A 21,912-nucleotide genomic window follows, 5' to 3' on the forward strand; every position below is an offset into this window, starting at 1 on the left:
GCGCCCATCCAGCAGGTGGTGACGGGGCAGTCCGGGCTCTTCACCCAGTACAACATCCAGAAGAAGGCCATGACCGTCCGCGAGTTCAGAAGGATCGCCAACAGCGACAAGTACGTCCGTGTCTCGGTCCCGCTGGGTCCCGCGGTGGCCCCCGTTGCCCCGGTTCTCCGGGGTCCTTGCTCCGGGCCCGTGCTGGTCCGGGGCGTGAGGATACTTAACGCCACCAGAACTTGTTGTTTCTGCCCTGGGCTTCCGTCTGTTTGTCCCCAGTAGCTCAACCATCGAAACACTTGCTGAGCAGTGCGGTAGGGAAAGGAATGCTCTTGACGTGACAAAGGAGATGGAGAAAAGATCACTTTAAGAAGAGTTTAAACAAAACGGCCTTTGAAATAACTAGATAGATCGTTGCAATTGAAAGCTGTAATCAGTCCAGTGAGGCTTATTTTAGCTTGTAAGAGCAGTGCATGTCGGGTGTCTTAGGACTTTGATAGAATAATTTAATGAAAATTGCTCTTTTATGCTGTTTATGTAATTGCCTGGAGTATAAATACACACACATTAAATAGGCGCTACAGTGTGGATTAGTTCCTCACACAGAGGTGAGTATATGATTAGCAGGGAATGGACATCAAGAACAAATATTCTGTTGGGAAACTGAATGTGCCTCGCCAGTTTAAAAGTAGGTGATATATATGTTACTTTCACAGGTGAAGGGAAACTTTGGTTTTGTTGTTTTTTTTGAGTTGTTCTTTGTATAATTTCTGGTTTTGACTATATCCTTCCTTGCTAAGCACCGACAGCTAGAAAGTGAAATTGTTCTGACCCGAGAAAAGTGCACAAAGCAAAAATGAAAGTAGACTGAGAAATGGGGGAAAGTAATTCTCTTCCTGGTCCTTTGTTCTCATCTCTTGCGGGAACAGAGCTGTGGCCACCCTCATCGCTGTTCTGGCAGTTAGGGGTCTTGATGCTAACTCGCGTTAGGCATTTTTATTGTAGGTTTCGATTCTGTCGGTGGTGGAAAACGCTGGTTTAGACTTGGCAAGTGTCAAACCACAAAGTCTTTAGTATCTTTGGGTTTTTTTAGGTACTGCACACCACGCTACACGGACTTTGAAGACCTTGAAAGAAAATACTGGAAGAACCTTACGTTCAATGCCCCTATCTACGGCGCTGATGTTAACGGCACACTTTATGACAAAGTAAGAATCTAGTTTGTTTTTCAAGTAACAGTTATCCCTGTATATTGCATTCCATAAATGCTAACGTACCATTTGACTCTTCACCTCCAGAAAGAATTAATAATAGTCTTAGTAGGGTTCCAGCCTCTGGAGTAGGCAGGAACACAATAAACCATGTGTTTATAACATACTCTCCATTTAATGCGGATAGTTAAAAAAGGCTAACAGAGGTAACGTTCAAAGGGGCCTCTGTCAGTACTTCAGTATAATGCAATTTAGTTCAAGAAAGCAGAAACCACTTTTGCTTGTGTTGCTTTTATACTGCTTTATCCTAGAAGGCATGTGAGATTTGGAAATGTTCATCAGTAAACACGCGCTGCTTTGTGCGTGTGTTAATTGTGGGACAGCTCTGTAGCCGTTACGTGTTAGGATGATAAACATTAGAAAACAGTATGTTTTGTCCTTGCTATTCTTCTAAATTACAGTGCTTTACTCCTTCCAAAGATGCTATGAGAAGCGGTTCTGTTCAACAGGGTTTAGACACCTGGTCAGGCTCACACTTGTTTTCTGCTTTGTAAAGTCTGTAGCTTCGTAATTATTTCTTCTTCCTAATTGTTAAGCTGGCTTATAGCATTATTTTTTTTTCCATAAAGGTGGCTAGTAAATAATCAACGTGTAAGCTAGCACCACACAAAACTCTTGTTTTAGGTGAACTAATTAATGGTTTGAGATGTGCTAGTAGATTTTTTTTTTTTCTGTTTCACCAATGTCTGGTAGCGTTTTTAACTGTCACCTTAGTGGTGTGGTTCTGTTCTTTGCAACGCTTGTTTGACATGAAACTGTGTTTTGCAGCATGTAGATGCGTGGAATATCGGCAGATTGAACACGATTCTGGATGTTGTGGAGAATGAAAGCGGCATAACCATTGAAGGAGTGAATACTCCTTACCTGTATTTTGGCATGTGGAAAACTTCCTTTGCTTGGCATACAGAGGACATGGATCTCTACAGTATTAATTACTTGCATTTTGGGGAGCCCAAGTCATGGTAAGATTTTTCTAGGGAAGCTTCTAGACCTAGAGAAACAACATTGTAAATATGAAGTTATGAGAGTTGACTAAAGGAGTTACCAACCCTCTTTCTTGCACTTCTATTGTGTCTGACAACAACACTAGAAACCTGTGAGGAATTGTGAAGCAGCACATGTCCTCAGTTGCATTTGGTTACTTTCTAAAAAGGCCTTTTACTATCGTGATGTTCTTTGGAATTATAATACAGGGTGGATGCTCTCTGCTGCAATAGGGCCAGAACTTGGAAAACTTGCTTAGGATTTCCCGAGGCTCTAAAATAACATACAGAGATAATATGCCTGTTGTCACACAGGCACTAGGGGAGCAGGCAATATTTAACAGACTTTGAAATACAGCTATTTATCAGAGATCTAAAAGCAGGCTAGTGGATCTTGCTGAGTGCTTTGTCCAGCATCGAAAGCTTTCATGATTGTTTTTAGGGGAGGCTCCTAAATTTTTCTGTAGCATGGGTTACATTTTAAGAGTGAATCATTCCCTTCTGTTCACAAATAAATTGCTCAAGCAACTTCAACAATTGTTTCCATGGCATTTTTGTTGGAAACTAGTGTTTTTGGCTGCCTTGTATTACAACTTTGAAGTCAAAAATAATAGCTAGCACCATGTAACCAGTGAACAACCCCATGCAGTGGCAATAGCATGGGAGCATGAAATGAAACAGTCAGATAAATAGTTTGGCTGCTGCTTCTTTTCCAGTAGTATGTGGAAGAAGTTAACTTTGCTGGTACTTTAGTCTGATGTATTTAACAAGTAACTCCGTCAAGAATATAGCGCTCTGTTCCAGACTGAAAGCAGGCTAAGTAGGTTGTTTTATTTGCTGTAGTCAAACCAACTGGGAGTTTTGTGACAGCCATGAAAATACAGAGACATAGCCCTGAAGAGCACGCTGCAGCTTGTGACTGTGTTAAGGATGTGGCGTTACTTCTGTCTTGGTCTGAGCAGCTGAAAGATAGGATTCCATTTTCTCTCTTGCTCTGTGTTTCTACTTGCAGAGAGTATAGTAGCGACTGCACGGCTACGAACTGAGGCAGGTCAGGAATTGTTCTGTCCTTTCTTCTTGAAGTTCATGTTTTGCTGCACAGATCACAGAATCATAGAATGGCCTAGGTTGGACCTTAGAGATCATCTAATCCAACCTCCCTGCCATGGGCAGCGATACCTTTAATTGGAACAGGTTGCTCAAGGCTTCATCCAACCTGGCCTTGAACACCTCTAGGGAGGGGGCATCCACAGCCTCTCTGGGCAACCTATTCCAGAGTCTTTCCACCCTTGACCTGAAGAATTTCTTCCTAAGATCCAATCTAAACCTGTTCTTCTTCAGTATCTGTGAATCAGCAATGGTCAAGTTTTGGCTCTACCATGGGATAGAGAGGTATAAGTTTCTGATAAAGATTTTTAGCTTTGTATCGTCAAACTTTTAAAGTGTAGAGATGGGAGATGTATTCATGCATTGATATCTGTTTTATGGTTTCCAGTCAAATTCCATGTTTTTGCCATGTCACTTGAACTAAACAGACTTGTTCCTATGGCTGCAGGTACTCTGTCCCTCCGGAGCATGGGAAGCGATTGGAGAGACTTGCAAAAGGTAAATGGGCCATTAATGTCTTGCCTTTTGCAGAAGGCGGGATGGACGGCCACAGTGAGTTTCAGCTCTTTTATTAAAGAGTATCACATGCCTGTAACATTTATAAAAAACAGGCTGATGTGACTGAAGTGATAATTTGTCTTTTAGAATATAGATTATATTACTCCTGTTTGTTTATAGTATACAGACAAGAGAAATGTCACAAGTACTGCACTTGTGTGTCTAACCTTTTAATGAGAAAATCCCTAACTGTTGGTTATTAGAACTGGAAAGTTGTAGTCAAGGGAAGATCCTTCTAGGTGTGGTCTTCATTATGCTCTTTTGAACTTGCAGCTGTTAAAGGTAAAACTCTAGGAGTTGTCCTTTTTCTTCAGAGTGCAGGTTAGCACACTTTAAATAAGGTGGTCCACACTTGTAGATCTAGGGAAAAATACTGTTTAGGCAGTAACTTTCCCTAAAAATTACTGCATAACAGTAACATCTCTCCTTGCCTTTTTTGCAAACAGGTTTCTTTCCAGGAAGTGCTCAAAGCTGTGAAGCGTTTCTCCGTCACAAGATGACCCTCATCTCTCCATCGATTCTGAAGAAATATGGCATCCCATTTGATAAGGTGTAGAAAAGTAATCACAGTTACACCTGCTCAGCCAATTTGTTCATGCAGCCCTGTCTCATCTCTAACAGCAGGCAATAGCAAATGTTGAGAGAGGAAAATAAGAATAGGAAGGGTATAAGGCAGTACTTTCCTGCTGTACCTCCATTTATCTAGTGGTTGGGGCCTGAGAGAGTGTGGGAGAAAAAAACCTTTCAAGGACTATTAAAAATAAGGGGTCCTTCTTCTATGGTTGTGGGATTTTTTTAAGTTAAAACTGTACACCATGTCCTGTGTAACGTTACTTTCACTGTTTAGCTGTGTATTCAGTGAAGAGAGATTGTTTTGGTTTGTTTCAGACTTGTCCCCTGCTAATTTTATTTTGTTGTGGTCTGCTTCCTCAATAGAAAATACGGTTTGTTCCCTATTAATTTTTTTTTGTTACATTATAGGTTTCCTTCCTTAGGTGATAACCTGCCACTCCCCCTTCCCATACACACATTGAAGGTCTCCGAGTCCTTATTCCGAAGTGCTGTCACATCTGTGTAGGCAGCTGAAGGGTTTTGCTGTTACGAATCTTTGTTAGACAGTGGGGAGATGTTGAAGTGCAGAAGCCAAAGGCTGACTGAGATTTGTACTTGAATGTGAACTGCAAAAGAAAGCAGTACTAAATTTCCAAGTTGTGTGTGGGTAGAAATTTTACTTGGCCTTAGCTACTGTTGAGCCCAGCCTGTAGCTGATACAGATAAGTGCCTTTATGACCTTCAGAGAGCTTGTCAGAGAGTATTTCATATGTATAACCACTCTGGTTTAGTAGAAGACTGTTGAGCGTTGCTTTCCAGTAAACAGCTCGTTAACATAAGTAGAATAGTGAAGGTTAGTGTCAAATCTGCCCATTGCAGCAAGTAACTCCAAGCACGGCCTGGGGGTGGGGGTATCACATACACTGCCTGAGGGCTACGGGAGCTCCTTTTATTCAGTCCCCCCAGTAGACTTTTAAGTTGTGAATAACAATGTGGTGTCTCATTTGTCTCCTAGGTGACACAGGAGGCTGGAGAGTTCATGATAACCTTTCCTTATAGCTATCATGCTGGCTTTAATCATGGCTTTAACTGTGCTGAATCTACCAACTTTGCTACTCTTCGATGGATCGAGTATGGGAAGCAGTCTGTACTGGTATGTGGCCTGTTGCCATCTACTGCCTACAAATAACCTAATGCTCTGCTGCTCCTTAAGACTCCAGTATTTGTTCCAACGGATTGAATTGAGCGTTTTGTCCATTTAAGAAGTGATGTTTGCTTTCTGATATAGGAGGCTGACTGGAAGTTGTTACTGTTTGATGTCTTTGTTTCAACTACACATGGCATTTAGCATGGGTTTTAGCTCTGTGTAGATCAAGTGAGGCTTCAGAGAAAAGCAGGAGACTGGTTGTCTTTCTGAAGATGAAAAGGTGTGCTTGGTGGTCAGGACTCATCAGTATTTTATTTGATATTGCAACCATTATTTATCAACCATTTAACCTTGAAGTAAGGCTTTGGTAACTGAAGTCACTTAGTAAAATAAGTATATTTACTAAACCTTTAGACCTGATAATGCAGAGATGCCTTACAAGCATGGGTTATGTTTGCAGAAGTTAGATGAAGTGAATGCTTTGAAGCACAAGTTGTAACTGTGCCCATATGAGAGGAACCTCTACTGCTCTGGGTAGGCCCGGAGTTAGTACGGCTCCAGCTTCCTCATTACAGTATCTGGTTTTGCTCACTGGTTTTGTATGAGCTGGTTTTAAAACAGTCAGCTTCTACCACCAGCTCTGTAACCAGGCCAGTGGGCTTGCTTTCTTAGTTACTGTGATACTAAGTGGTTTTCCCTTTCATCACTTTTGCTGGCTTTTCTACCCAGTTTTCAGCAACTTGATACCATTTTTATTTCCTGGCAAAGAGAGTTCTGAGGCTCAATTACAAGTGGGATTTTTTTTTTTTTTTTCCTTCAGTGAAAAGCAAAGCGATATAGGAATGCAGAGTAGAATCGTTGAGTATGTGGCCTTAATTGAACATTTTCTGTGACTTCAGTGCTCGTGTCGGAAGGACATGGTGAAGATCTCCATGGATGTGTTTGTGAGGAAGTACCAGCCAGATCGTTACAAGCTTTGGAAAGCCGGGAAGGATGTGACTGTCATCGACCATGCTCTTCCAACCCCAGAGGCAGCGGAGTTCCTTAAAGGAGATCTCATGCAGAAAGTCAAGAATGGGAAACAGTGTGCTGAGGAAATGGAAACAGGAGAGATCTGTAGAGAGGAGGCGGACAGAGATGAAACAAAAAGGTAGTGCTTTATATAGTCCTCTGTTTTTCTGCTGGATTAGTAGAAATTGCGTTCAGCTGCAATTGAATGTTTGCTGTTCTGATAGCTCAACAGCAGTCAGAGTTAGCAATAATCTGTTTTCTTGGGAATAGGGTTTACTTTTAGGTTTTTTACTGTTCGGAGTCCACATTGGGTGGTCTGTGGCATAAAGGAAACGCACTGGCTCAGAAGGTGGTTCATCTTTGCGCGGGTATCCAAAGCCTGGACTGGAAGTGTGCACCATCCGTGGGGAGGCCAGAAGAAAAGGGCATGTACTGGAATCACGGGACAGGACTTGCAAGCAAATTGCAGTACTATCAGTGCTGCAAGGTGCAGCGTCAGTGTGCAGTTCCTGTTTGCTGAAGGTGGACAGGCTAATCATCTATGTTTTGCAGTTAAATCTTTTTCAGCCAGCTACTGTTTCTGAAGCTGTCTTTGGTGGTGCTGTTTTTTTGACATTGGTTTGGGTTTCATTTGGGTGGTATTTTTTTCCAGGTGAAAAAATGCCTTGCTAGAACATAGCTGCCTAATACGTGATTAATGCGTGCTGAGGAGTCATCCCTAAGGATTGCTGACTCTGCTTCTGTAAAGGCAAAGAAAACACTTCAGAATAATTAGGAAACTACTTGGTTTGCCAGATACAGCCTGGATCAGTGTTTTATGAGAGAGTATTTTCTGCATCCAGGCTGTATTTTCTGCATCCAGACAGAAATTTAACGTGCTTACGTGTTTGGTAACCTGTCGTATGGGTTTGTTTTCTGCAGTATCCCCAAACATCGCATAGGAACAAAAAGGCACCGGGTCTGCCTGGAAGTGCCTCAGGAGGTGAGTGAGAGCGAAGCCTTCCCCAAGGAGGAGCTGGGCTCGGCGCAGTACGAAGCGGACACGGCAGAGCCTCGTGAGAGACCTACAAGTGAACTCGTGCAGCAAGGTGAACAAAGGCTCAAGCTTCCAGGTGACTGTGTGTCAAACTTTATCCTGGTATGAGGGGACAGGATGTTATTCTTCAGGAGGAGAATCTGCTAAATCTGGTTGTGGGGCACTCTTGCATATGGTGCCAGCAAATGTTGTCACGTCCAAAAAAGCAGACACTGGTTTGTCAGGGCCGTGGCAAGAAATCACTGTCATGAGAATGGAGAGATTAACATTTGATTTTTCAGGACCAAAGGGTACATCTAGAACAACGTTAGTTTGTGGCCTTTAGTTAAATTTGTCTGATGCTTCTGCCACTGATTTGAGTAAATGAAATGACTGTAGCTTGAATTGTTAGCTTTTTGTGGCCTGTCTGTGGGTAACTCCCCGGTGAGAATTATATTAAAAGAATTTTGGGAGGAGCAAAGGTGTAGACAGCCATCCTCTAGCTGCTTCGATGACTGACCGACTGGGTAGGTCATAGGGATGTTGCCTTTCATCTGAATTAGAGGGAACAGGAAGTATTGCATGTTCCTTGCTTAAGAAATTGGCCTTTCTAGCTTTCGATTTTTTTTCTGTTTTGTTTTGCCCGCCTGCGTGTGGAAATGCGTTGTACGCCTCAGTAGTCTCTGCTGCCTCTGCATCCCTGTTGTGTAATCTGACCTGCTTACAGAAATTGCTTAGTAAAACATGTGCGCGCTTCCTGGTAGCGTGGGGCTGCTCTGCTGTTCAGATATTTTATTTGTAATAAGTAGGCTGGAGGAAGATTAACGTGGTTTGTAATGGGGCAGTTATCCTTGCTCTGAAGGGAGGAGCAAGAGGCCTATGGAACAATGTAAGAACAGGGCAAGCCTGTGTGACGCCTCCCTCTAGTATTCTGGTTTTGAGCCCTATCCAGCCTGTATTTAATAATGTTGTATTGGTTTGTGAGGTTTTATTTTTCTTCTGTTAAGTCTCCCGTGAACTCTTGTAACCTCTTACCCACAGTGTCATGTGCCCAAGAGTTGGGCTGTTTAGCTGCACTGTGTAAAGGATCATCTCTGTTTATTTTGAACTTGCTGGCTGCTGCTTTTATTTGATATAGCCTAGTTCTTGTACTGGAGGAGGCGGTGAGCAGATGCTTTTATTCTCTCTCTCTTTCCAAGCTGTTCATGATTTTATAGGTGTTTGAATTAGCGATCTGTCGCTTTTTTGTGTGTGGTAGTTTGCTTTCCTGTTGGCTTCGCACAAATGTTCTCTCTGCCGCCCAGACTAGAAAAAGTCACTGTATCCTTTCTTCTAGATCATGCAGACTCAGCCAAATTTGAAGAACTGAAAACAGTGAAGCTTGAAGAGGAAGAAGAGGAAGAACAAGAAGCAGCTGCATTGGATCTCTCCATTTCACATGCTTCAAATTCCTCTTCAGCGTTGCCAGCTTCGAAGCAGAGCGCGGCATCCAGCGTTCAGTCCAGCTCGCCTACATATTCTGGTTCTTCAGACTCTGAATCGACTGATCCCTTGGCAAAACGGACTCTTCCTGGGCCAGCTGGGGTGCTCACGGTCCATAGCTATGCCAGAGGGGATGCCAGCGGGTCTGACAACGAGCAGACTTCGGGAAAGAAAGCCAGTGCCACCGCCAGCGTGAACGAGCAAGAGCTGGCAGAGGTATGAATGGCGGGAGTACTGAAAGCCGAAGGGCTGTATTACGTGGTCGTGGATTCGCTGTGACAAAGCTTCCCGCTTCTGCAGATTGTTTTTGTTCCCTTGGTGTTTGAGTAGCAGGCTGCTTAATTCTTAATGTGCTTTTTGGGGTTTGCCCAACAGGAATTAAGATGAAGGTCTTTACTCTTATGCCTTCTAGAAAACAAAGATATCCCTTGTTTTGAGAACTTCTCTAAACTATTTAAGTGCTGTAAAGGAAAGGATAGCCTGGTGGTTTTGACATCATGGTGTTACAGGTCCTTTTATAGCAGCACACCTATTTGTACCTAAAATGAATCTAGTTCAATCTAGCCCATATTATGGGCAAATTATTGTGTTTGAGGATTTTATTTTAATATGAAATCAGATACATGTGTACATCTCTGTGTCCCTTGTAAAAAAAAAAAAAAGTGGAAAAATTATTGGTTGAGAGAGTGTAAATCTGAATGTTTAAGAACGGCCAATTAATATTTTATTAGACAACCCAAGAGAAGGCTGTAATAGTTAGAATCTTACCTGGTAGTATCTTTTCAAAATTATTTTGTTTCCCCTCTGTAAATTTGCGTTTAGAGAGTGGGAGGCTTATACTGGTTATGTCTCTGAAATTCAAAATTACAGAAACAGAACAGCAAATGAGCAAATAAATCTGTTGCTAATTAAGCTGAAAACTGGATATTTAAACTAAAGAAATTCTGTTGCTGATACTCTTTTCTGTATGGAGTATGCAATGGAAACAAAAGGTGAAATTTTGAATGGGTGTAGATTGTTTTCCCCTGTGTGGTGTACTTGGAAACAAATGTTCCATCAGGTGGTAACTGGGAGTGCTCGTTTCCATCTGGATAAAAGCATTTCTGTTTCTTAGAAGTCATGTATCTAAGTCTAAGTAGGAGATTGGAGATAATGATTATTATTTTCTCTCCTAGATTCTTTTATGAAGAGATTTAAAAAGGTGTAAGATGCGTTTAATATAAAATTTATTTCTGCTCTTTAAGGAATAACAGATTATTTTTTTAAGAAAAGAGAGATGAGGTTCTTAGCTATTGAGAGATTTCCTAGGCTGTTAAAATCATTGCCTTTATTGCTTGTCAGGTTAGTAGTAATTTTGTCAGTGTGTCACTTTTTTTTAAAGAAGGCTAAAGGAAGAGGAACTAAGTGGTGTAGTCTCCTTCCAGTCTGTTTGGACAAACATCAATGTGAGCAATAAGCAAAGAGTGAAAGATTCCTTTATTTAAAATAAACCTGTTAGTTTCAGAAGCCAACAAACTCTGTAATTTTTTTTATTAGTATTTTTTGGTTTAAATTCGGAATTCTTAAATCAACTCACAAGCTGAGGACTTCTCCAGAAGCGTGAGACTTTTTATCATGGATCTTCTAAGGTGAACCATTCAGCTTAGCTTGTCTTTGTTTGTGTGTTTTACACAATTCTTAGAGAAACAGACTTGCGTGCAAAGCTGCCCTGGGACTTGTGAAAAGTCTCTATTCTAATGGCTCGACAGAGCTAGTACAGCTCTATCTGGTTTTCCCTGGCAAAAGTGCTGCAACGAGTTCTTGACTAGTTTAAAGCTGAAGTTAGTTTGTCAGAAAGGCAATCGTGGATGTATGTGTGTGTTTGGGGGGAGTTTTCTTTAAGTTCAAAATAAATTCCTTTAAAAAAATAATGTCGAAAGGGTCTGTGCCAATTGGCTGCTGAATTGCTTCTCCTTGTGCAGGTAGCAAAGGAGTACCTAAGATCAATGAAGGAGAGTAAGAAGTCCAAGGGTCGTCGCCAGCCATTGAGCAAGCTCCCGCGCCATCACCCGCTCCTGGTTAAGGACTGCATTAGCGATGATGGTAAGGAAGCCTTGTTCTCTTTGGGAAACGGTAGCAAGGGTCTCAGTTTCTCTGGACAATGTGGGGTGTTCCATTAAGTTAACTGGTGGTAAACAGGAGTCAGCAAGTGACACCTCTGCAGGCTAGACAAAGTGCTTATCTCTATTTTGGGGCTTGCATAATTAAACTTTCCTCTCAAAGGGTGTCCATTCCATTCTTTGAAAGTTCATGACTCTGAAAGGAAAATTAAACGAGTACGAGAGACTGCTGCATCTGCCTTAGAGCATTCCAGTAATTGATGTAAATAGTCATGATTTTACAGAAAAACAAAGCAACATCACCAGATTCTTTGACTGACAGCCTTAGGCTTAACATAATTTCTTGTTGGTGCTGTTCTCGCCCAGTTAAGCCTACCCTCTGTCTACATGGTAACTCAATGAGTAGAAGCTGCTTAAAAAGGAGACTTGAGTTCCTTCCATCGTCCTTTGTCAATTTGATTCCTGGCAGCCTTTTTCTTCTCCATGCGTAACTTCTTGCTTTCCTTGTTTGATTTGCAAGGAGGGCATGTATAAAAAGGACACGTAGTCACTGTGTTCATGGTCTCTTATCACAGAGGCATCAGAGCAACTAACTCCTGAAGAAGAGGCCGAGGAGACAGAAGCATGGGCCAAGCCGCTTAGCCAGCTGTGGCAGAATCGGCCACCCAATTTTGAGGCAGAAAAAGAATACAATCGGACCATGGCTCAGCAGTCTCCTTACTGCGCTGTTTGTATGCTCTTCCAGACGTATCAGGTACGTAGACCAAGTCTGTTGATCTGTCTGTTGTAGAGAAAACCAAGTAGGTTGCCACTGTGATGCAGTTTTAATAATGTTAAACGTGTTGCCAGTTAACAAAAGCTGTGTCGGTGCTGCGGTCTTCCCAAGGAATTGCTCCAGGAGAGCATAACTGGGTGAACCTGACCACACCCCTGCTGGGCAGCCTCTGGGTTCCCAGGGGCTCACTCAGCTCTTCAGCTGAAGTTTAGTGTTCTGTGGCTTTTGCTCAAACCACAGAAAGGAGCTTGGATTTTGCAGAAGCTGACTCCAAAATCCCATTTCTTTTCCACAGTGACACCTTCACTTCTACATTTTTAAAAAAAAACCCAAAACACAAAACCACTTGAAGTCCACTCGTAGCACATGATCTTTGGGGAGCTGACAGGGAAGAAAACCTTTACTTAAAAGGATTTAGGGTTGTGTTTGTGGATGACATACGTAGAAAACTGTCTGTCCTTGAAGTATGTCCGTATTGACAGTAGCTATGGCATGTGAAAATGTGCTCTAACAAAGTGCAGCTCTAGCTATGCCGAGCTTGGGGTGGGTTGCCAACCCCTTTGTTACGTTGACTCTGTGCTTAGGCAGGAGTCCCAGACTGAATTTTTTGCTGTGCCTAAGCTACATAATTTTAAGGTAGCTTGACTAGTTGTCTGATTGCCTGTTTGACCTGGTACTTCGAGGTAGCTTGTCCCTTGCTGTATGCTGGACCATCATACAGTGATTACAAATGAATCAAATATGTCCAAGTTTTATATTGCTTATGTTTCCTAATTTTCTTGGAAACCATAGACTGTAGTTTCTGTTCAATCTTGCTGTTTCTGTCTGAGAGTTGATTCTTGTTAGGACTGGAAGTTCTACATAGAAGGGGGGTTTCACTAGTGCTGACAGTGTATAAAGTTAACAATTTGAGGACAGTTAGCTGCTTTTTTTTAGTTTGTTAGAGTCAAAATGCTGTTAAACAGAAAACTCCAGCTGCAGGTTTCCAGATGTTCATCTACATCAGGCAGTGAAGCAGAGACTCTTCAAAGATTTGAGCTCTGGTTAGGGTCTTTGTTCCAACTGCAGAAAGTCTACAGCAAGTCTTGAGAACTCACTTCAGTTATCCATCCAGATAAAAAATAGGCACCAAGTGCCAGACAAATAATCGATTTTCCTTTGTGAAGAAGAAAAGCATCTAGCTGCCTGGAAGACAAGTTGCACTTTCTTCAGTTTTGTTACAGATTTCCCTCAGTCATTTAGTCTTTTGCATGATGTGCCGTACTCAGTGTAAATCAGTAAGTTTTACAGAATCTGAATAACCAGGAGTTGTTGAACACGTGCAAGTTTACTGCCAACTGTGATCCTTACCTGGACTTTTTTTTTTTCACCCCTACCTTTGGATGTACTGTAGGAGGTACAGTGCAGCTTCATTCTCTACAGGAGTTGTTGAACACGTGCTAGTTTACTGCCAGCTGTGATCCTTACCTGGACATTTTTTTTCACCCCTACCTTTGGATGCACTGTAGGAGGTACAGTGCAGCTTCATTCTCTTACTGTAATTTCTGCTAAATAGTATTTTTGAAAGATTTGGCAAGCTACTGCGGTGGTGGCCTATGAGGTAGAAAAGATGGCTTGAAACATTTCTTCAAAGAGAAAGATTAATGTCTTTTAGCTATAATTTCATTCTGAAGCTGCAGTAGCTACGAATTTTATAAACTAACTTTATTTTCACCTAACCTACTAACTCTTTAATCTTTTGGCACCTTTGTTCTTTTAAATTGGATTTATGTATGGAAAAACGGGTGAGTAAAGATGACGTGAGACAGTTTTACTTATAAAACTTAAATTCTGTGTTCATCCCTTACAGGCAGAGTGTGGAGGCAACAGTCAAAACGCTGGAGTAACTTCAGCTGGTGTGGACGGGAAGATCCGAACCAAACCCCTGATTCCTGAAATGTGCTTTACCACAACGGGCTGCAGCACTGACCTCAATCTTTCAACCCCGTATTTAGAGGAAGATGGAACCAGCATACTCATCACCTGCAAGAACTGCCATGTCTGTGTTCATGCGAGTGAGTACATATAGACTTTACCTGAAACTCTGGCATTCTCTGTAGCAAGCCTCTTCCAGTCTGTTTAACGTAAAAATAGACCCAATTCAGCCCTAGTCTGAATGGTGCGTACCTGAGTGCTGACCACTGAAATAGGGAGTGGCCTGCATGGGGTAGCTTAAAACGTACAGCATCATCCTGAGGCTCATTAATTTTAATTACTGAGTCTTAAGTGACATGTTTCTGTTCTAGGTTGTTATGGTGTATCCCCTGACAAGGCCACTGAAGACTGGATGTGTTCCAGATGTGCAGAAAATGCCTTAGAAGAGGTAAAGTTTCTTATGAGGTTCTCACAGATGGAGTTTGGTACATCAGGGAACCTGGGTGCAAAGTTCACTTCAATAGTCTTTTTTTTTCATTCTCTCCTGTGAAAAGAAGACAATTTAGAGAATGTTTAGGAAACGATCTCTTGTATTTTGGTGTTTTTTAAGCTGCAGTGGTGTAATACTTTCAACTAGTGCAAAGCTGCTGAGCTCACTTGAATCATAGGGAGGATGTTCTGCATGAATGTGGCAATAGCTCCATTTTCTTAATTTATGGCAGCTACTATTTCTAAAACAGAAAGTAGCTTCTGTTAGTAACTAGGAGGACATGCACATGTGAAGAAAGCAAGAAGAATGGGCTTCCCTTGAAAAGCTGTGTAGACTCTAGATCAGCAGAGCTGGTCAGCCTTTCAAATTGTATTTGCTTGTGATTGTTCCGGATCCTTTTACCTATCCTCAAAGGATATAGGGTATGTAGGTTGTAAAAGGAACCCATAACAAACAAGTTGAACAAGTGGGAGGTCTGCTTCCTGTCACCAGATGTGGAGTCTATTTGTTGCCTTAAGGGCAGCAGCTTTTGAGAACTAAAGGGCTGACCTGTACAGAGTAGTTAACTCTCTTCTGTTAGTGAAACCATTTTCATCTGGATGTGCATTTTTGAGGAGGAAGTTACGAAGCAGATGTATTGCTCTGGACTTCACTCTTTCACTAATCCTTTGTTCCCTGTGCCAGGACTGCTGTTTGTGTTCGTTACGAGGAGGAGCGCTGCAGAGAGCCAATGATGACAAGTGAGTGTTCCAGATTTTTTGATCTTAAGGGAGCAGTTCAATTCCTAAGTAGCTGAAGGGAAGCTAGTAAAACCACTGTCCATTTTCGGTGTAACAATGACCAACAACACCTTTTCTGCTGTGTGTTACTGGGGGGCTCTGGTGGAGTGTGTTTGTTAGGTTACGTGCAGCAGTCATGATCCCTTCAGGTAATGCCTCACTCTCTTCCTCTTGACAGCAGCTCTTAACTACTTGGCATTTTATAGTGCAGAGGTGTATTGTACCACATAAAAATAATGTTCCTGATGTGAGAACGTCTCTCGGTACCTCCTCACGGAGGATTTTGGTTTGTCCATGCAGTGTGTGATGACAATGGAGGCAAAGTACAGTCAGCTTTAAGTAGCATGACGTTGAAATCCAGGGTACCTCTGCAGCAAGCGTAGCACGTAGAGCTGCCTGTCCTCCGTCCTTTGGTGAATCGTTTGAAGTTATTTGCAAAACAGCAGTGGGACAGACTTGTGGCACCATGACATAACTGAAACGTGGCCTCCAAACATTTTGTAGATGCCGTATGGAGCCTCAACCTCTTGGTCATGGTCTCAAAAGTATTTCAGGAGTGACTGAGCAGTTGCTGTGGGTCAGATTTGAGGAGTAAATCTGTTGGGTGGGCTTTTATAATGCAGATATCAACCAGGGCAAGCCACACGAAATTGCTCTCCTGTTAAGCTTGTTAGTAGTAGTTTGGAAGTATGACAAAGTCTTGGTTTTGCTCCACATGTGCCCTGTTACTAGCAGGAGGAAGGAAGATTACGCTGCTAGTTCTCAGAGGCTGTTTATCCTGGTTTATATGGCAAACTTCAACAGAACTATTTTTACTTAAACTCCAGAGTGTCCTGTCAGCCTAACACTTATTAATTTATTTTTCTTCCTCTTCTGTCCTGTCAGGTGGGTTCATGTGATGTGTGCTGTAGCTGTACTAGAGGCAAAATTTGTGAACATTGCAGAGCGGAGTCCTGTAGATGTTGGCAAAATCCCCCTGCAACGTTTCAGACTGGTAAGGATCCACTGTGCTTCACTGGTGGCGTTTCAGAGAGCCTCTCCTGTCCCTTCAGAATCTGGGAACCTTTGCTTATCCCTTCAAACCCCAGTCATTTCCACTACAGACTGAACATTTTAGTCTGCTCTGTTTTTTCTGTGGGAAATGACAATTGTCCCGTTGCCATTTTTTGAATCTTTCCCTGTTCATTCAGATGAGGAGCCAGCAAGGAGGGCACAGTTTTAAGTATGTGCCAGATGACACCGGTGATACTTGTTTTGTTATTTTTCTAATCCCTGGTATTTAACTTTATTGACTGCTGTTGAGTACTGAGATGCTTCAGGATATGCGAAGCATTTGTATAATGGGTGAATGTTTTCAGCAAGAAAGGAACTGTATTTAACTCTTCTAACAGCTCGTTGTTGAGGGGAAAGTTACTTTTTGCATATGCTAATATGTTACAGATAACATTCTTTTCCTACAAGAGCCCATTAGGTCCAACCCAAGTGTAATTGTGTCCCTGGTAGTAGTGTTAGAATTTTAACTGTTACTTCTGTGGTCCTTGACCATTATTCTAATCTTGTTGCTTGTCTCCTTGTAACTTAACTGCCAAGTGCTGAAAGGCCCTGTTGACTTTGCAGTATTGTAGGCTGATTTAATCCAAGATCTCCTGTTGCTAGCATCCTTGGGTCATGTGCTTTGTCCGCGTTGAGCTGGTAGATATTTAATGTACATCTTTTTCTCTGTGGAGTTACTTTAAATTTATGAATTACTGCCCTGTCATAAACTAGAACTGGTAGCCTTCTGCTTCTTTTTAATTGGAAAGTAGTGATGCTTTCACAGAGAGTAAATGATGCAGTATCAGACTCTTAGACCAGCATAGCCCTTTGTGTGGAGTAAAAGGTAGTGCCAACAGATAACCTCTAGTTTCCTGACCACAGAAATGCATCTTCTGCAAGAAAAGAAGAAAGAGAATTGCCGGTTGCTGCGTACAGTGCTCACATGGTCGGTGTCCCACATCCTTTCATGTCAGCTGTGCCCAAGCAGCAGGAGTCATGATGCAGCCTGATGACTGGCCATTTGTTGTCTTCATTACCTGCTTCAGGCATAAGATTCCATCTCAGGCAGAGGTGAGTAGGTGTGTGATTCCCGGGGTTTGACCTAAAGTGTCTTGGATGGACTGGAAAGTTTTAGATTGTGTGTTTCTTCTGAAACTTCACTAAAGGCTTAGCTGTCTGACAATGTTCAGTAGATACTAACAGTGTTCGTCTTGGATTCTGATCTCAGCCTGGCTGCTGCTCTGAGTGATCTTAGTTGGGTATTTTTGTTTGTAGCCTGGAAGGACTGAGAGCATTTCATCTGTCGTGTGTCTGTTGTAATGGGGAATAAGAGTGGGGTTTATACTGTGATACTTAATATGCAGGAGTTAAGTGCTGGGACTCCAGCAGGCTGCGTAAGCGATCATAAAATTTCATGTTTAAGCGATTGATTAGTTTATAAAGTTCCCACATAGCCCTTTTAGCCATCAAAATCACAATCCATTAGAGAATATTTACTTGCATTGCTCTGAAGAATGAGAGCTTAATTTGCTAAGTGAGCTAAGGACAGTAGCATCTAGTGTATTAGGCTTTAACCATTTGAAATTCCAGAGGCAGAGCCCTTCTAAAAATGCTGCTGGCAGTGTCTTGAGTAGAGTTATTCACGTGAACTAAAGTATTTTGCTTCCTTGTCTGCCAGCACTGGAGTTGTGGTCCTCAACGCAGAGTTTATAGAGTCATTGTGTAAGAAGTGATTTTTCTCTTCTCAGCGAGCTAAGGCTGCGCTCCAGGATCTGTCACCTGGACAGATAGTCATCAGCAAGCACAAGAATGGTCGCTTCTATCAGTGTGAAGTGGTCAGCCTTGCGAAGGAGACTTTCTACGAGGTCAACTTTGATGATGGTTCCTTCAGTGATAACCTGTACCCAGAGGACATTGTGGTACGTTGTGCAGTGGGAATCTGGGCCTGCAGAGGGCACATGGCACGAGGCAGTTCTTGCTGCTGCAGAGCAGACACTTCAGTGGCTGTTGTGGCTGAGGTGTCCCGCAAGATGGCCTGCGGGGTGTTACATGAGACTGACTTATCTGAGGGTACACAGGAACAGATGTAACAGAGTGCAGCTAATCTTTGGCTGCGTAGCAGTGGTAGGTCTGAAGGAAAACTTGGTGGTGCTTGGGTACTATTCCTTCGTGAAGTACTTTGAAGTTGGACCCCCTGTTGGGATTTAAATACAGAAGATATGGATGTCTCTCAGCCTAAATCTCCATCCCTGAAATGGAGTAATTATTGGGGTGGTGTGCAGCGTTACTGGGATGGACTCCCTCGTGGTTTGTGGCATCTTCACATAAGGAAGCTGCTTACCCTTCTCCTTGTCTCTCCCACCTTCCTGCTTTATGCCATAGAGTCGAGACTGCCTTCAGCTTGGTCCCCCTGACGAAGGGGAGGTTGTGCAGGTGAGATGGACAGATGGACAAGTTTATGGAGCCAAGTTTGTCGCTTCACACGTGATCCAGATGTACCAGGTACAGAATTTTGTCTGAAAATACATCATTCATAACAAGCTGATCTTAAGCCAGCAGAACTACAGAGTGTCACGCTTAAACACTTAAGGGGAATTTATTCAGTGTTGCCAGCAATGCCCGATGCTGGTAACAATTGCAGGAGTTAAAAGCAAAGTAGTTGTTTCCAGCTCTACTTATATCTGGCTACCTACTTGAGGGTGTCAGCTTCTTGAAAAATTGCTGGTCTGCCGTTCTTCAGCAGACTGTTCCTGTATCTTACACCACTTTAAAATTTCGTTTTGATTTTCCTTGCATCATGCCTTTTACACTTGCAAAGGGATGAATGCTCAGGCCCTATTAAAGTGACCAACAAGACTATCTTGTCAGATGCTACAGCAATATCCCAAAAACTTGCTGGGCTGCTTTTACTGTCATGGGATTGGTGGGGTTTTATAGTCGTCTGCACTTTGCATATCTGTGTATGTGTCTTAGAAAATTTAAGTAGAAGATTCTTTCATGAGAGGCCTCTGTGGGGAGAAGGCAAGTTCTGGGTAGCTGTGGGAGGATTCTAACTTCTGCGACTTCTGAAAGAACAAATTCTGGTTTTTTCTAGGTGGAATTTGAAGACGGGTCGCAGCTGATGGTGAAAAGGGATGACGTGTATACTCTTGATGAGGAGCTTCCTAAGAGAGTAAAATCAAGGCTGGTATGTAAATGGGCTGCAAACTTCTACCCAAGAAACTCGTTTAACTTAATTTGTCCTTGAACAGCAAGCTGAGTGCATGGCAGCATAAGATTATAATGTGATGCTCTCCTCAGTCGTTGAAAAGCTTGATAGTTGTTGAGGCTACAAAAGCACAGTTTCTGTCTTGCTCTGGAGAGACTTTGATTCTCCTGCAGAGATGAGAGTTCGTAGCATAGAGTCGCTGGCTGGGTTAATACCCTTTTGTGCCTGTCATTGTGTGTTCCCATTGCAAAGAATGGCCAAGTTTCTTCACTTACTCTTTGTTCTGAAAAGCTCTTGGTAGGGTGACATCAAGAGAGCAGGCCATTTCTTAAAACTGTGAATTAACTCGGGTGGGAAAGAACCACTGCAGGTCTCTGCTCCAGATGCCTCTTCTGAGCGGTGGTAACTTTGAAGTCAGACAAGGTTGCTCGGGACTCTTCCGCAGTCAAGTTTTGATTATCTCTGAGGATGGAGATCCCACAGCCCCTTTGGGTCCCTGTTCTGTTGCTTAATGCTTCCCACTATAAAAACAAAAAAAAACCCAACAGCATGCTGGGGCATCTTGCTTTACAGCATGATCATGCACACCCTGACGTAGAACCTGTTGGCAGCCATGTAGGATCTTAGAGGTTTAAGAAAGAATGTATCATAGCTGAATCCTGTGACCAGATGCTTAAGAATGCCTGTTCCATAAGGCACAAAATGTACTAGACTGCTTAAAAGTTGGAAAAGAATGAGTGTGTTTATTCCTTGAAGAAAGTGTTTGTGAACTTAAATTAGCTATTCAGTTAAATTTGAAAGCTGTGATTCTTGATATCTCTGATTACAGCTCACTTAAACTTATTCCCAGACATTTGAATTGAGCTTCTTAAATATTTTTTCTTCTTGTATTTGGGCAGTTTTTGAAAAAGGCTGCATGTTTCCAAGTGTCTTGACCTGGTTGGTTCTTATATACTGTAGGAGGATGTGGAGGCAGGGAATTGATCTGTGTTCTGAAGACTAATTCTGGTGGTTTGTTTTTTTTCCTCATAGTCAATAGCTTCAGATATGCGCTTCACAGAGATCTTTGCAGAGAAGGAGGTCAGACAAGAAAGGAAGAGACAAAGAGTGATCAATTCACGCTACCGTGAAGATTACATTGAACCTGCGTTGTACCGAGCCATCATGGAGTAAGCGCTGCCTGTGGCAGAGGAAGAAGATGCCCACCTCCCCCAAGGATTTAAACGCTCCAGTACAACCGGCCATATTTGGATGCTTCAAATCCAGGGTTTTTTTTGTTTTGTTTTTTTAAGGAAGCTAAAAAGCTGATGCTCTGCAGTAGCTGAAAGGCACCTGTTGGACAGTGAAACAGATCCCATTTGCTGAAGCTGATGCCTGCAGACTTGTGGTCTGAAGTTGGGTCCTTACTGAATAAGCCAGCTTGGGGGTGTTGCTTTCATCTCGTCGAGCAGTCTTGCTTTTTTTATTAGAGACAATTTTGACAGGTGGCAAACTCTTCTGGGAGTTGTAGCCAGGAATCTTGGCAGCTGCAGAATAGCAAGGTCTATTGTTTTAATTGAATAATGTCCCTGATTTTGGGAGTCTCCCTGGTGACCACACTTGGGCTTGAGCAGGCAGTATTACTGGTGCTTGAAATTGAACCTCTTTTTATATTTATATCCATCTTTCTGTCGCAAGCAGCTTCAGTCTCTTGTTTCTCAGCACCTCCTTTCTGAGGGCTGAGCTGTAGGGGGGAGGAGGTGCTTGTGTGAACAGGTGAAATGTGAAATTGAATCCTATAGACAAATTATTTAACTTCCATTTAATATTTTTGTTCTGATTCTTGTTTTGACTTACTTAATCATAACTGTAATAGTATGTGCCTCAGAATCAGTGAAATCTGTCTGGAGCCCTGCGCAGTGCAGCCTTCTAACAAGAGTGGGCGTTCAGCTCCCAGCGGACATTCAGCTCCCAAAGAGTTTCTTCTGAGTTTTTCCCCACCCCGTCTAAGGCAATAATAGCTAAAGGGACAGAGTCCTCTCTCTCCCTTCTTGAAATCCAAGCATCGCAGTATTGGGGATGACAGGGCAGCAGTATCCGAAGCAGTGCAGTACCTCTTCTGTGGCAGCGCTGTCTGTCGTGTGGCCGCAGGCTTTTGCTTACAGCAGCTAATGTTGGGTCTGAGACAGATGAAGCATGCACTAAACTGTGTGTATTACTGCAAGGCTGTGCAGTGCTCTGCTGAAGCAGGGGTGCTGCTGCGTTGCCGTCCGGCAGAGGTTACCACAGCGTTTTTGTAGAGTATTAGTAGGACACTTCTCAGTTGTGTTGGAGAGAACTTGCTACACCAGCAATAGGAAGCTGAGTTACGCTGGGTAGTAGGTGTACCTGGAGGCTGTGCCAGCTTGCTCCTGGTGATGTAAGCATTAACACACCACAGCAGGAGTCATGTTAAGTGTGTGTTCCTTTCCTCATCCATAGGAAATGGATTTTAGGCAGTGGAGCAGAGTGGCCAC

The 21,912-nt window shown here is 42.7% G+C and overlaps 1 protein-coding gene across 1 annotated transcript; it reads left to right on the forward strand.

Moving 5' to 3' along the window:
• Positions 1 to 6: 6 nt before the first annotated feature.
• On the forward strand, positions 7 to 21,256 carry KDM4C (lysine (K)-specific demethylase 4C). Its single transcript, XM_009869122.1, has 20 exons — positions 7 to 110; positions 1,085 to 1,199; positions 2,031 to 2,224; positions 3,801 to 3,850; positions 4,357 to 4,460; positions 5,478 to 5,615; positions 6,509 to 6,762; positions 7,542 to 7,732; positions 8,972 to 9,333; positions 11,079 to 11,199; positions 11,792 to 11,974; positions 13,845 to 14,045; positions 14,277 to 14,353; positions 15,080 to 15,135; positions 16,060 to 16,168; positions 17,092 to 17,280; positions 17,958 to 18,128; positions 18,592 to 18,711; positions 19,304 to 19,396; positions 20,450 to 21,256. The coding sequence occupies exons 1-20, from the start codon at positions 70 to 72 to the stop codon at positions 20,588 to 20,590; spliced, it is 2,910 nt and encodes a 969-aa protein (XP_009867424.1). The 5' UTR covers positions 7 to 69; the 3' UTR covers positions 20,591 to 21,256.
• The last annotated feature ends 656 nt before the right edge of the window (positions 21,257 to 21,912 follow it).

Source organism: Apaloderma vittatum, unplaced genomic scaffold (assembly GCF_000703405.1).
Source record: "Apaloderma vittatum isolate BGI_N311 unplaced genomic scaffold, ASM70340v1 scaffold7755, whole genome shotgun sequence".
Taxonomy (NCBI): Eukaryota; Metazoa; Chordata; class Aves; order Trogoniformes; family Trogonidae; genus Apaloderma; species Apaloderma vittatum.

Bases quoted from the DNA above. Each gene is read 5' to 3' on its own strand.
- KDM4C (XM_009869122.1), top strand. From the start codon at position 70: ATGACCGTCCGCGAGTTCAGAAGGATCGCCAACAGCGACAA. The intron at 15,136-16,059 runs GTGAGTGTTCCA...CTGTCCTGTCAG, and splicing joins CAGAGAGCCAATGATGACAA to GTGGGTTCATGTGATGTGTG. The intron at 16,169-17,091 runs GTAAGGATCCAC...TCCTGACCACAG, and splicing joins CCCTGCAACGTTTCAGACTG to AAATGCATCTTCTGCAAGAA.